Here is a 16,219-nt window from a genome sequence, read left to right on the forward strand (position 1 = left end):
TCAGGACACTGCTTTCAATAGAATAGGAAATGGTTAGGTGTTCCTCCTCCAAAAAACAAAAGATAATCTTAAGTGTGGTCTGACACAGCCTGTGCTTTCTGCAGAGCTTTTGTTTTGTTGTTTTTTTTTTAAACTTCTCTTGATGCAGTTCAGGTGAAACAGGGGTCAGGTTAAATTTCCTAACTGCTTAGTATTTGTTCAAATATGCCAGTGACAAACCACCCTACATTGTCCTAAACACTGGGAGGGCAATTTTGATCCTACCCTGGGGCTTGTAGGACTGCAAAAAACTACAAAGCAGCCATCTGACAGGCAAATTAAAAAATGAAAGATTACATCTCCAAACAACTTTAGTAGCCATGAACTTCTGGGTAATCATCTTACATAATAACATAGTATTGACAGCAGAAAGAGCAAATGGTCCAGCCAGTCTGCCCAGCAAGCTTATGATAGTAACTGCTGCTCCCGTGCAGTTTACCCCCAAGCTTTATATATTAAAGCAACATTTTTAATGGGGGAGGAGCGTAATTGAAAATTCAGACAGTGCTGCTTGACGGGCTTTGCTTTTGGACTTGGCCGTAGAAGCGGTCCTGTTCTTTTTCCCTAATGCCTGCGTATCAGTCCCCCAGACCGTAAGTGTCAGGCCAATTCCCCTTCCCCCCCCCTGTCAAAGCGGAGAGCAGTTGAGTCAAAAGCGTCAAATCCCAATGCATATTGTTAAGGGTAGAAACTGCCACCGAGCAGGTTATCCCCATGAACCCTTTCTTCGTGTCTGTCCTTCAGCCTTTAGGGATCTGCAGTGTCTCTCTCATGCTCCTCTGAATGGACTGTTTTGTGTTCACCACCTCCTCTGGAAGGGCATTCCATGCATTCACCACCCTCTCCGTGAAGAAATATTTTCTGACATTGGTTTGAGTCATCCCCCCTGGAGTTTCATTTCGTGGTCCCTAGTTCTACTGTTTCCTTTCCAACAGAAAATGTTCAAAGAATGTGCATCATTAAAACCTTTCAGATATCCTATCTCCCCTGCACCTCCTCTCTTCCAGGGTGTACATATGCAGATCCTTCAGCCTCACCTCATAGGCCTTCCAATACAGACCCCCACACCATTTTGGTCGCTCTTCTCTGGACCGCCTCCATCCAGTCTCTGTCCCTTTTGAGATACGGTCTCCAGAACTGAACACAGCACTCCAGGTGAGGCCTCAGCAAGGACATCACCACCTTTTTCTTACTGGTTCTTCCTCTCTCTATGCAGCCCTACATTCTTCTGGATTTAGCTATGGCCTTGTCACATTGCTTCACCATCTTCAGATCTCATCACACCAAGATCCCGCTCTTGGTCTGTGCACATCAGGCTTCTACCCCCCATCACATACAGCTCTTTTGGATTACTGCACCCCAGATGTATGACTCTGCACTTCTTGGCATTGAATCTCAGCTGCCAAATCCTCAACCACTCTTCAAGCTTCCTTAAGTCACGACTCATTCTCTCTACTCCTTCAGGTGTGTCCTCTCTGCAGATGTTACTAAGATCTACAACAAATAGACAAACTTTACCTTCTATCCCTTCTGCAATATCACTCAAAGATACTGAACACAACTGGTCCCAAAACCGATCCCTGTGGCACTCCACTTATCACGTGATCCTACTACAAAGGATCACAGCAGACTTGACCCAATTCTTCACTTGCTCGAATTAGCAAGTGTTTTCCTGAGATACCTTTCAAAGTGAAATTGTGTGTGCGCTTTCACTTTCAAAATTAGGGCAATCAGTGGTTAAATTGTACCTGCGGACTGCACCAATGCAGGCAATTAGAAAGTTACCCCTTTTATGGCCTATCTGTGGAAGGGAAAGCAGGAAGGAAGGAACAGTGGACAGGGGGAAATCCTAGCTGTCGCACAGCAGCGACACCTACAGGTGGAGTTGAGGCCGCACTTACTGGGTTCCAAGAACATCTACTGCAATGCCTAAGAGGTCATAGAGGGAGGAAGGTAAGGCAAATGAGGGGACCCTAGGCAGATGCCAGTGAAGGTCACACCTTCACTGGGCCAAGATCCAGCTGAGCTGGAAGCCCCAAGGAGCAGGACCAAGCTGCCAGATCAAACTGAAACACGGTCAAACTGAAACACTACCACACCCCTGTCCCTCCCCCACCCCTAAAAACAACAGACTAGCAAAGTTTAAGAATTAAGTTCCATTCAATACATTTACTGAAAAACGCTGAGCAGCAGACTGACATCTCCTGCACTTTTAGTTTCTCTTTGGTCACCAGTTAGGAGCTTTAAAAACTGTTTTACTGACATATGGCAGTGCCTTTGAGTAAAAGAAAAGTTGCCCGCTAGCAGCAGGAAGGCAGCTAGTCATGTGACCTTTGGCAAGACAAACTACCAATTTTCAGTACTCAAAGGAACTGGAATTACAGAAGTCGATAAATTATGCATTAATGAAAAGGCATTTACCAGCGTTGAATGATAGCCCATTTCTGTGGCTACACTTCAGGATAATCCAACAGGAAGAGTTTGCCTTTTGTTTTTAACCCTTCAGTGCAAGTGGAGAGAGTTTCCTAGCCATAGAAAGATTTTGCAATTCACCAATATATGACAAACTGTAAAGATTTCTGTAGACCGTAACAGCACAACATACACCAGTGGTATTCACTTCCAGTCATCAAGTACCACGAACTGATCAGCCTGTAAGGATATATCTCTAACGAATATGTATGAGATATTTGTATACACACTCTCTCAACTGTATGCAAAACTCTCATATGCATATTCATTAGGCTATCCTGAAACTGACCTGTCTGCGGCCCTTGAGGCTTGGAAGCGTCTGTCACTGACCCGTACCATCAAATGTAACTTTTAGTCCTCGCCCTTTGTGCAGGAGTACTGAAACCCTTTTTGGTCTTTTCTAGAAAAGAGCACTACTGAGTTTATATTGGGCAGCAGGAGGGCAATTTTCAAAGGTATTTGCCTGGATAAACTGGCGTTACTGTAGCCAAAAGTTCATGCAGATTCCATAGCAAGTGTACTGGGATCTGTGTTGTTAAACCTATTCATTGCCGACCTGGAAACAGGAGCAGTGAAAGGAGGTTATTCAAGTGTGCAGACAACACAAAGGGCCCAATATTCAGCATCACTTAGCCGGTTAAGTTTGGACTTAGCTGGCTCAGTGGCGCCTTCTGGATATCCAGGCATGGTCAGCAGCTAAAAGGTTAGCCAGTTAAGTGGTGACGGGACAGGATATTACGAGGCAGATAAAATGCAGATATTCAGCATTACCCGGCCAGTGGCACACTAAGGGAGGGGGGGTGCAGGGGTACTGTCTGCCCCGGGTGACAGCCGGGAGGTCAGCGGCCGCAAACGGAGCCCATCTCGCTCGCGGTAGAAGAGGGAGGCCTCCGAGCTGTGAGCGGTGGAAGCACCGGGTGGCCGCCTAGAGAGCTACGGGTCTGGAGCCGGCAACTGCTTAGCCTTTACTGCTTCCTGCCCCTCCCCCCCCACGGCCTGGAAGAGAAGGTAGGGAGTCCGTGCGGGTGGGAAGAAGGAAAGGTCATGCAGTCGTGGCCCGAAGCAGGAGGAAGAGCAACAGCGCTGCCCCCCCCCCCCAACAGCAGATGCAGGAAGTAGAGCTGCACCAGATCCCGTGTCACCTCCCCGTCTGCTGCAAGGCCTGAAGGAGGAAACTGCTGCTGTGCTTCTGATGGGGAGCGGGGTAGGAAGAGAGAGAGAGAGAGAGAGAGAGAGAGAGAATGGGAATGAGGATGCACGTTTGTGTGTGAGAGGGGGAGCTGTGTGAGGGAGAGGGGAACCGGAGATCACTGGGCAGCGAGGAAGAGGGACGGAGAAGTGAATCGGGGTGGGGGGGGGGTGGGGGTGCCAAAGACTTTAGTTATGCCACTGTATCCGGATCAGTGTAGGACTGCTAGCCAGCTAACTTTATCCGGCTAACTCGGGTGGCTGAATGCCAGCCTCACCTTTATTCAAAGTTATTAAAAGTGCAGTAGACTGTGAGAAATTGCAGAAGCCCCGTTGCAAGCCCAGGCATTCTAAAATGGCAGGTGAAACTTAAATGTGGAAAAGTGCAACGTGTGTGGTGCACACAGCGAAAAATCATCCCAACTACAGGTGCACAATGTGGGGTTCCGTATTTGAACTTATCACCCAGGAAAGGGCCACGGAGTTCTTGTGGTCAAAACTTTGAAATCTTCAGTTCAGTGCGCAGAGGTCAAGAAAGCAAATACAAAGTTAAGAATTGCTTGGAGAGCAACAGAAAATAAAATAAAGATCATCATAATGAGTCTATATTGATCCATGCTGCGACCGCACCTTATTGCATGCGATTCCGGTCACTCCTTTAAAAAAAAAAAAAAAAGAGACATAGCAGAACTAGAAAAGGTGCAGAGAAGGGCAACAAAAATGATAGAAGGAATGGCTCCCTTATTTATAAAAAGGCTTAACAGGTTAGGGTTCTCCAGCTGAGAGGGGATAGGATAGAAGTTTATAAAATCATGAGTGAGGTGCAACAGATAAATAGGTGGGGTGGTTATTTATTCTCTTTCAGATAATACTAAAAATAAGACACTAGATGAAACTAACCAGCAGATTTAAAATAAATCACACAAAGTATTTTTTCCACTCAACATATAGTTGAGCTATGGAATCTGTTGCCAGAGGCTGTGGTGAAAGAGCAGCATAGCTGGGTTTAAAAGAGGTTTGGAGAAGTTCTGGAGGAAGTCTACAGTTATTAGCCAGGTAGATGTGGGAAAGCCACTGCTTATACCCGGGGTGGTGGTGAGCAACAAGAAATAAATCTACTGGGTATTTGTTAACTCATACTGACCACTGTCGAAAAACAGTTGCTGGGCTTGATGACTCCTGAACTGACCCAGGATGGCAAACCTGTGTGTCCTTGCAGCTGCATTAATAAGAGGCGTTCCTGTGGGCATGTGAAGGTCGGAAGAGGGGAACAGAATGTATACGTGTTATTTTACTCCCTCACCCCTGCCCCGCTGCCAGTGCAAATAGCAGGTACAAATATTCACAAGATGGTCTTTGCACGCGTACCCTGCACTTGCTAATTTTTAAAAAGAAATGATATGGGCAGTTTGCTTTTGAAAATTCTCCTGAAGTCTGTGTGTTAAAAGGCCATTGTAATTTACCTGGGCTATTTGAAAATTGTTCCCTTACAAAACGAAACAAAAAAAAAAAAAGCCCACACAAAACACAACAAACTTACTGGATCGAAACTGCAACACAAAACTGACCAAAATCCTCATCCAGAGCAGCCTAAGAAGCAGTGGAACACAACAAGTGTATGAATCACGTTCTTACTACAGGGATCGTTGCTATACAAATACAATTAAACTAGGAGTCTAGCCAAGGAGCTGGTTTCATGTGGCACTTGTGAAGACGCAACAGGTCCTTATTGTGTCTATCTTTTTTTTTTTTTTTAAATTGTAATTAACCTACAGATTTTGGTATATAAAGGCGGGGGAGCAAACACTGTGCTTCAACCTTAACCACGTTAACATTAATTACTACTGAAATAAGGCCACTGCTCCATTTTCAGTTATGGGAGAAGAAACAAGGATCTATTTAAACATCAAAATGACTGTTCAAAAGTGAGAATTCATGCAAGTCACGATAAATATTTGGCCTGAGCTGAAATTTAACTGAAGGTAGCGCAGGTAATAACAGAGCCCCTAATCACCAAATATGACAAATCTAAAGGCCAGCTTTCAGGTCAACACCAACATCTCTGTAATGAGGCCCGACTGTGCTTCATTTCTGAGCTCTGATGAGATCAGACTGCAAGCTAGGATTATCCTTAAGCAGTAGCAGCACAGGCTAAAATACAAGGCCTCAGCAGCTGTGCCAACCCACAGAGCCACCAGAGTAAGAGCCCCCGGCTGCAGCACTACTAACCGCGTTGGCGAGCTGGCCAAGATCAGGCAGCTGCACGCAGCAGGGTCTAGCCCGATGTCTTCTGTGAAACCACCGTGACACGAAGGTATAAAGTCGAGGCACTTTGGAGTCCTTGTCCATTGCCGCATCCCGTTCAGCGTGGCACATCCCTCGCCGTCGACGCAACGGGTCCACCGGAGAACACGGGCAGGACCCAGCAGCAGGGTCTGCATCAAGCTGCTGCCGCCACAGGAAGCAATTCTCTTCACGGGGAGAAGGCAGAAGTTGTCTGTTTTTACAGGTTCTCAAGTCAAGCTACAGAGGATGCGGGTGTCAGCGGCAGTCAGCAGATGCGCAGCGAGAGTGCTCGTCAACACTCGCAGGGAAGCACATTTCAACCCCTTTCCCCCCCTAGAAAACGCTTGTGGTTTTTACACCTCCTTGTTACAGACCTGAGTTTCGGTTTATTTTGCTCTGGCTCCATTTTTTTTTTTCCTGTATTAGGTGCACTGAATAACTACTTCGTGAAAACAAGACTGCACGCAATTCGGCATCTCAGCTTCAATAGAACATGCGCTGTATTTTAGGTGACCCTAGCAATCCAGGTAAGAAGCTAGAGAGTCTTGAGGAGTTGGGGGGTAGCTCTTCAAGCTCTCCGGAGACCTGGGTTTAGTTCTTCTGTCTGCTGGGCTGGAAGGAGGGCGTGGGAGGCTTGTGGCAAGGTAATGCACGAGCAGCCCCTGCTGGCATGAGATGGACCTCCGGTGTTTGACCTCTAAAAGGGGGAAGGTGGTTCAAATGGCACTGCCAGCAAGGGAGGCGGGAAGAAGAGAACGGAAACCTTTGCAAGCTGTAATATCTTTCATGGGACCATCCTGACCACATAAGGTGACTGCAAGGCTGAAGGAAGGGAGCATTCATACAGAGAGACCCTTGTAAGGTGGGATTTACCACAGTAGAGGCCTTCAGGAGGTTTTGGCAACTGAAGATTACATCAGTGCTACTATGGGATGCCTTATTAATGTGCTTTTTAAAATTTTAGCTGTTATCTTTGATTGGATGTATTTATTGTATTTCTTATTATTGTTTAAATTGTAAACCGCTGTGAAGGCTAACGCCAAGGCGGCGGTATAGAAAAAACCCCCCAATAAACCATAAACCATGCATTTTCAAAGGTTTAATAGAGATCTACCTGGGTAGGATGGCTGAAGCTACACAAGTGAGTTAAGTTGCCCAAAAATCTACATGCATACTTTTAACTACATTATAAAAAGGCTTGGGGGGAGGGGGGGGCTATTGGTTAAAAACTATGCGTGTACATTTTGGTTTACAAAACTGGTGTGCTTCGTAGACACGCCACCGATGTTTGTAATTTACGCCGTTTAAGAATGAATCTACAATGAATCTATCAAGGTATTTGGCAGATTTGCAGTTCTAGTTTGCTTTCTGGTTCAGTGAAGTTTGCTTTACTTAAGACCAGGATCCTTGATCTCCTGTAATTCCATGGCCGGGGAAAAGGCTGCAAAACCTGGGCCTCGCCACCGAGTTCCACAGTCCCAGTGAAGTCTCCACAGACGCTCGGGAAACCAGAAAGGTGGCAGCTGGCCAGGCAAGGGTGCTCCTTGCCAAACCTCTCCTTCCCCCCGAGGAGAAGGGTGCGCTTCGTGACGCGTTAAAATCCTCCCGCTGCCCAGGCTCGACTGGCACCCCGAGCCACGCAGCACTAGGATGTCCTGCACGGTCACACGGCAAGCTGGCCTGGAAGGCAGGACAGGAGACGCGCATGGCAGGAAGCACCCACTCTTCTCTATAGGGTGGGAGGACGGGGAGATAAGGATGGAGGTGGAGAAAGGGTGTGCAGAAGACGCGGGATATTACATATAGCTGTGTACAACGTCTAAGGACAAAGCACTAGCCACTATTTTCCTGTTATGATGGTGGTTTCCCGTTCATTTACTGGTGAAACCTTGATTCTCTTCTCTTGATTTGGTGGACAATGCGTGGTTTTGTTATGTACGTGTAAAGCAGTGGTTCTCAACCCTGTCCTGGGACACCCCCCCCCCCCCCCAGCCAGTCGGGTTTTCAGGATATCCATAATGAATATGCATGAGAGAAAATTTGCATTTTATGGAGGCAGTGTATGCAAATTCTCTCTCATGCATATTCATTGTGGATATCCTGAAAACCCGACTGGCTGGGGGGGGGGGGGGGGTCTCCAGGACAGGGTTGAGAACCACTGGTGTAAAGGAAAACAGGGGTGGATTTTAATTTTAATTTTGACATAGCAGTTTCCTCTTGCTCCTTTGTGCTTCTCAATCAGAACACGGGCTGGGAACTTTCGCCATGAACGTTCCTTCACAACCACCTCCCAAGCTGATGCTTACTGCGCTTGTTGCACGGGCTCCTCCTGGAATCCCGCCATCATTTATTTAATTTGTTTTTTGTAGACAGATATTCAACTGAAGTCATCATATTGGTTCACATATAACAATAATAATAGAAAGATACAATGTGAAGAACAGAAACCCTGAAGCTGGTTACTGGCGTTGCCCTTAAGCTACAGCACAAGAAAATAAGTTGTAAACGCCAGCACCAATGCACACAAAACAGGTAAAGGATTTTATTCTTTAAAGAGCAGAATTTAAAACTCCAAAACTGCGCAAAGAAAAATCGAACACCCGACACGAGCTGTGATTCGCACAGCTGCGGTCGGGACAGACATGATTGCGACAGCTTGGACTTGTGCTAGATATGCTTTTGACCACTGTCCCTCCTGATGCAGCTGTCGTGAAGCACGGCCTGGGTGGGTGGGTGGGGAGGCAACTTTTGTGGAAGTTTAAGAGTTTTGAATGCTGCAGTTTCAAAAATAAAAACCTTTACTGTCCCAGGTTCCCAGTCTGCTCCACATTTGCTCTCATTCTTCCTTCCACACACACTAGGGATGTGCATTCATTTCAACCATTTCAATGGTACACGAGTACCTCGCGTACTTTATAGTACATGGGTAAAAGCGGATAGTATGCGCATAACTCGTTATTAAAAAATACATGCGCACTATCCGTTTTTACCCGTATACTATTAAGTCATAGTAACATAGTAATGATGCAGAAAATGACCAGATGGCCCAGTCTGTCCAGCAAGCTTCTTATGGTGTTTGCCACTTCGTGCAGTTTCCCTCAAGCCTTATGATAACCATAGTAATAACAATCAATCAAAACCAAGCAACTATCAAACCCATAAATTATTGCTAGCAACTTTTTTTTTTTTTTAAACTGTGAGAGGAGCCTTCTTGATAATTCAGACAATGCTGCTTGATGTTCTTTGCTTTGGGACTTAGCCGAAGAAGCAGTCCTATGCTTTTTCCCTTATGGCCTCATGTCCGTACTCCAGATCGTAAAAAATTCAGGGCCCATGTTGGTTGCCTATATCCAGTTCTCCTCCCTGCCATCAAAGCAAGGAACGATGATGTAGTTGTATCAAAAGCATCAAAGCTGTTTGTTGAGAGTAGTAATCCCCGTGCCTTCTGTTAAGAGTAGGAACTGCCGCTCTGTGCAGGGTACCCCCATGTACCCTCTTCTTCATTTCCGTCCTTCAGCCTTTAGGGATCCAATGTGTTATCCCATGCCAGTTTGAATTCATTGACTTTTTTCCTTCATCACATCCTCTGGAAGGTCATTCCACAACATCCATCACCACCTTCATGAAAAAAATATTTCCTGATGTTGGTTCCAAGTCGTCCTCCCTGGAGTTTCATATCTCCTCTGCACCTCCTCTCTTCCAGCGAATACATATTCAGATCCTTAAGCCTCTCTTCATAGGTCTCCCAATACAGACCCACACCATTTTGGTAGCCCTTCTCTGGACTGCCTCCATCCCATTTCTATCCTTCTTGAGATATGGATTCCAGAACTGAACACAGTACTCCAGGTAAGACCTCACCAAGGACCTGTACAAGGGCATCACCACCTCCTTTTTCTATGCAGCCCAGCATTCTTCTGGCTTTAGCTATCGCCTTGTCACATTGCTTCACCATCTTCAGATTGCTAGATACTATTATCCCAAGGTCTCTCTTGGTCTGTGCCCATCAGCATTTCACTCCCCATCACATACAGCTCTTTTGGATCACCACACCCTAGATAAATAACTTTGCACTTCTTGGCACTGAATCCCAGCTGCCAAATTTTCAAACTTTTTAAATCTCTTTACTCCTTCTGGTGTATCCACTCTGTTGCAGATCTTGGTATCATCTGCAAATAGACAAACTTTACCTTCTACCCCTTCCACAGTGCTGCTCACAAAGATACTGAACAGAACTGGTCCCAACACCAATCCCTGTGGCGCTCCACTTAACACCGCCCTCTCTTCAGAGCAGGTTCCATTTACCATCACAATCTGTCTCCTGTCAGTCAACCACCACCCTGGCATTCACTCCCAAGCTTCTTGTTTTATTCACGAGCCTCCTATGCAGGACCGTATCAAAAGCTTTGCTGAAATCCAAGTAGATCACGTCGAGCACTCTTCCTTGATCCAAGTCTGTGAGCTAGGTGAGTATTGGCAAAGAGGATGAAATGAATGCACATCTCTACCACGCAGCACAGTAGTACATTATCTTTTAACTCATTACAATGTAACTCTGTACTTTAACATTAATCACATTTCATAGCTCTACATATTGTTTCCTTTTTTCTAACAGACAATGCTTTCACAGCTAACCTCTTAAGTCTTATACTGTTGTGGAAACGTACATTTTTTTTTTTTGCTGTACATGTTGCTATAAAGAAAATTCTTTTCATGCCTTCCATAATTTCACTCAACTTTTTTAAACCACAGAGTAATATTGAAGAATTCGACTCCACCATTTTTTCCATATGCAATGCAAAGCTCCAGGATGCCTTCAACTTATGACATTCATTAAACTTGTCTTAATATGCCAGTTTTAATTTTGCACTTTACATAAATCAAACTCCCATAATTCCATCTAAAACCTGTCAGTCTGGTTATATGCATTCTTCAGTCTTCAATTGTATTTCGCTTACATTTTTGCATTGATAGGGGAGGGCTAATCTTGCATAAGATCTGCGTGCACAAACCCCAGTTTTGAAAATCATCCAGGAGGTTGCGTGGGGGAAAGCACTCTCACACTTCTCCCCAAGCATGTGGCAGATGTTCTGGGAGGAAGGAGCTGGAGGCTGGGCAGAGAAAGCATTCATGCAGATGTGTTACTCCAGCTCCCCAGCAGATGTAACTTCCTGCACGCATATGTAGATATCCATACCAAAGTCTGCTTTGAAAAGTTGATCTGCAGTCTGCGGATATTTTACCCTCTCTTTATGAATGTTCAAGCCCTCCTAGTATTTTGTCCATATCTTCTTCCAATTCTTTGGTCCAGTGTGTCACAAGTCTAAAGAAACTTAGCTGGATAGAAGTTATCTCTCTCCCTATTAAATACCAGTAGGAGATCCTATTTTTTGCCTTTATAGTAAACTCATATTATTTCATTTATCTCTCTGCTTTTAAATGCAATTTTCCAAACCGTTCCCGCAGGTAAAACATGGCTTTTTACCTACAACTGCCATCCTGTTTAGCCTCACTCAAACTTGCCCACCTAATGTGCATGGAGACGTACACGGGGTAGGATCTGCCTGTGCATGCAGTGAGCAGAGGTACTTTCCCGGGATGGGGTCCTGCACTTATGCATATATGTTTGCATTTTCAGAGGTACCAGAGTATTTTTCCTTGAAAAAACCATGCAGATGTAAATGTGTGCAACTAGTTTCTATGGCATAATTTTCAAAGGGAACATTATCACGTAAATAGTACCTGCAGACTTTTCACTAATGTGGGTAGTTACCAGATTGCCCTCTCAATGTTTTCTAAATTTGACAAGATAAGGGTAGCGAAGTAGTGTCTAGTTTGTAAAAACAAAAATATACACTCAAAACAAGTCACAATTTCTGCTGTATAGCTTCAGAGGACAAAAACTCACCACTCATTTCATTCAAACATCCCAAATTATGCAGTCCCAATTCATCTCTGTAGCCCTGCCTGAAAGTCCTCATCCCACCCCACCCCCATTTTTGCTCTGCTACTGTCTGGCCTTAAATTACTTTTCAGTTCCTGGGACATTTTATGCTCTTTCATATGGAGGACCTTGTCTGGTAGATCTGGCTCAGACCTTCTATAAAGGTCTCCCCCAGTATATTTACAGGTATTGTTACTCTAGTTATATCTAACTTTTTTGATAAGCTACATTATATGCATGAGGACCAAAACTCAGGCTCTAAGGTAGCAGATTTTTTGGAGGCCTTAAGGATGAGAAATTTGTGACAGATAGCTATGGGACCTAAACACGTTAAACAACATTCCTTAGATTTAGTCTTTGGTTACCTTTTAGCTTGTGAATTGGGTAAGTTGACTTTTTGGGAAACAGAAGTAGTTCTTGATAAATTTGAGTTTTAAGTTTTTGGAGAGACAAAGTAGGGAGGGTTGTGTTAAGGAAAAGCAGATGTGTAAGTTGGAGTGGGGGAGATATTCAGGAAAGTTTGAGGTTATAGATGAGAGGGTGGAATATTATTGGAAGGAGATGGATGATGGAAAGGCTGAAAGTTTAAGCAGTGGGTGGTATGATCTGATGGTTAATATCCTGAAAGAATAGGAGGTAGAAAAAGGAACATTTTCTGGGCGAGGAGGTTGTTTCTCCTTGGTAAACTGCTGAATTTGCAGAGTCTAAAAGAGGTTGCCGTCTGTTAGAAAGGCGATGGTTAAGGTCCCGTAATTCAAAAGGATGAAGATTTATGGTGGAAGGCCATACGGATTATTTTAAGGAAACTGTTTAATTATCCGAGTTTTGTGAAAGCTGCTGATAATAATCTGAGAGTGCTTTATGGGATAATGAAGTCTTTGGTTGAGACCCAGACAAAGTCACTTGAGCTACGAGGCTAGCCCCGATAGTAATGATTTAGCACAGTATTTTTAAGAGAGAAAGTAGATACATTGGTTAGTAGTCTGGGAAAGGAGAGGGATCAGGTGATAGGAAAGGATGTTCCAAGCCCTTTGGTGGAGGAAGGAATTCCTGTTTCAGAGATCTTTGAAGCACTGGCTTTGCTAGAAGTGAAACTGGTGGCTCAGATTAAACCATCTCACTTCCTGTTGAATCCTTGTCCCTCATGACTGATTAGGGGTTGCTTAGAGAGAATGTTTATTTGGTTGCAGTCGTTGGTTAATTGCTTACTGTGTATGGGAATAGTGCCAGTGGCGTGCAAATCAGCTGTTTCTCCATTACTAAAGAATGATCATTTGGATCCTAGACTATGTCGCAGTTAAAGACCGGTGTCAAAAGTACCATTTACTTCTAAAGTGATGGAGAAAGCAGTAACTGAACAGTTTTTATTCTTTTTTTGGAATTCCTGGATCCTGCACAGGCTGGATTTAGACGTGGGTGTCCCTGTTAGATGATGCTTTTCCAATATTGGACAAAGGGGAGGGTGCTTTGCAGGTGTTGCTGGATTTATCCAGCACTTTTGACTTGGTAGATCATAAGTTGCTGCTGGAACGATGTGAAGTACTAGGGTTGAAGGGTTTGATACTAAAATAGTTAGAGACTCTCTTATATGGGAGAAACAAATCTGGTGTTCTCCAGGGGCCATCCCTCTCGCATGTTCTTTTTAACATCTTTATGGACCACTTAGGTAAGGTTATCCGAGGAGCAAGCTTTATACCACAAACATATGCGGATGATGCACCGTTGGGGAAAGGATCCCAAGCGCTATTTTATTTTAGCTCAATGTTTAGAATCTGTTGCCACTTGGTTGAAAGAAGGTAAACTGGTGTTAAATTCAACTAAAACCTAATGTGTTATATCTGGGGAATGGAGAGTTTGACAAGTCTTTAAAAATGAATGATGCTTATTTGATTCCAAAGAAGGAGGAAAAGATCCCTTGGAGTCGTGCTAGACTCGACTAAGTATGGAAAAGCACATTTTACAGGTGGCTAGAACTATCGACCGTAAAGTTAAAAGTCTTGAGATATATCAGACCTTATTTAGATCTGTCTCCTTTAAGATCAGTGGCTTATGTGCTGCTGCTTTCACACATGGACTATTTCTGGGACTTCCAGTAAAATCGATATGGAAAATACAATTCATTCAAAATACAACAGCACGATTAGTTACAGGTAGTCTCAGACAAACAACTGCAGATACACTGCTTCTAGGACATCACTGGATTCCAGTTAGTGTGAGAGCTAAATGTAAATACCTAAACAATGCCATTTAAAATCATGCGAGGTGTATGTCCAAGGCAATTAAAAACAGACTGAAGGGGTATGAGACTAGCAGAAATTCATTGGTCAGCCAATAAATACTTTTTGCAAACTCCACAAGACCTTTCGCCTCTCATGTTTAAGGAGTGGATCTCTCTTCACCCATTCCAAATTTATGGAATGGACTCCCATTGTCTTTGAGGGAAGAGAAAGACCTTTTAAGATTTAGGAAACTGTTAAAAACTTAGTTGATGAGCAGTGTTTGAGTATTGATTTATTTTATTGGAAGAACTGGGTTTTTGTTGATTTTAGATTAGTGTTATGTTACTGTTTATGTATATTTGATTATATGTTTTATGTTTTATTTAAGTCATATATTGTTTTGCTATATGTTGTATATCGCTTAGGTAGATTTTTATCAGTTAGGCGATTAAATTATTTTAAATAAATATAATCTCACATCCAGTAATGCTAGCCTTCCTCTCATATGTTAGTTTGCTAATCAAACATTTTTGGTCTTAACTTTCCAAATAAACCTTGATACCATAGGTTTGAAAGCCTTCACACCTTTCTTTAACTAAAATGGAAGTCTTTGCTTTGTTTATAGCATCTTAAGCAGCACCACACCATTTTTACTAAAGCACATCTCCCAGATACTGATCTTAAGTATTTCCATTTTGATAACAAGACCGAAAGTTTCTAAAATCTTGGCAATATTAATATTCAATACTTGAATTCCTGTAATTTTATATGAAAAAGTTTATTTCAAACAGTAAATGATGTACATTTCATTCACATACAGATAAGAGTGGGATTGTAAGAGATATAATGCAGTCTGTAATAGACAAACTACTCAGCAACTTGATGACTAATCAGACAACTCAGATGACTGCAGCCAAGAGTGCAAAACAAAAAAAAAAACAAAACAGTTTCAAAAGGCAATATAAAATACTAAGTAAGAGGCTTACCTTATCTGCTAAGTTTGTTAAATCTTTTTCTATCCAAGTGATTTCCGATTTTGCCTGTATTAAAAAAAATAAAATTATATAAATATAAATATCTGTACTTCCAGGGTAGAAATCAGGCACTCAAGCTTTTAGAACTGCTCGTTGGAAAGCTTTTCTAGCGCTAGACAGTGATTCATGAAAAGTACCCAAAGAAATAGCTCTGAACATCACTCGTAAATCAGAAACTTTTATATTCAAACACAGGGATGGTTAATATTGCACCTGAGATTTTATAAACCGCTATAAATCTGCTCGAGCAGTCTGAGAACAAACAGGACAGGTCCTACTGCTCCAATATTCAAAATATTGTGAAAGGAGGGGAAATTTGATCTCTCCGCTTTGCTTTTTAATCTATTTTCTGAAGAAGGCTTTTGAGATCACCATATCTTCAGGCCGATGCAACGTCGTCACGCGGCAATCGGGTGCTCACGATTGAGCACCTGCTCTCCTAACGGGCGCCAATTGACCTCTCCGGGGCACCCGAAGCAATAAGCAAATGGGCTGCCACAGTAAAAACGAGGCGCTAGGGGAAATTGTGCGACCCTAGCGCCTCCTTGGCAGCAGGTGCCCAGGAGAGGTGGTCGTCAGCCAGTGAGGAAAAGGGACGCTCAATTTCATGAGCATCCGTTCCTAACCTGTGCACAGCCATCAGCCCGACCACAGGAGACGTCAGGGGATCTTTAGGATGGTGGTGGGTTTTTTTGGACCCACAAACGTGTGCATGCTGGAAAGAAGGCACTATTAGCTCTATGTGGAACTTATTTTTAAATTAAAGAAAAAAATCCTCCATCCATGTTAAAACAAAAATCTCCTATTAGCTAAACCCTTTCTATCTCTAGGACCTAGAAGTAGTGGTAATACTACAAACACTTAGATAATTAATTAGCAGCTGAAACAAATGCAATAATTAAAATCCCCCTCTCTGTTCTGGATTATTTCTGAGAGCAAGTCAGTGTTCGGCATGTTTTAACCTCCCTCTCCCCTCCCCCTAAGCTATCCCCCCCTATTAATTGGTGCACAGTGTTAAAGTAATACATGTTTTTAGG

At 43.5% G+C, this 16,219-nt stretch overlaps 1 protein-coding gene across 6 annotated transcripts in view; it reads right to left on the reverse strand.

The window, feature by feature from the left end:
- The window catches only part of RPS6KA1 (ribosomal protein S6 kinase A1), a 115,080-nt gene that overhangs the window by 31,381 nt on the left and 67,480 nt on the right, over positions 1-16,219 (reverse strand). For all 6 annotated transcript variants that reach the window (XM_029571928.1, XM_029571927.1, XM_029571929.1 and 3 more), the window contains one exon: positions 15,135-15,188. In XM_029571928.1, coding sequence (XP_029427788.1) covers positions 15,135-15,188 — 54 coding nt within the window. The remainder of the gene's footprint in view (positions 1-15,134; positions 15,189-16,219) is intronic.

This window comes from Rhinatrema bivittatum, chromosome 11 (assembly GCF_901001135.1).
Source record: "Rhinatrema bivittatum chromosome 11, aRhiBiv1.1, whole genome shotgun sequence".
NCBI lineage: Eukaryota > Metazoa > Chordata > Amphibia > Gymnophiona > Rhinatrematidae > Rhinatrema > Rhinatrema bivittatum.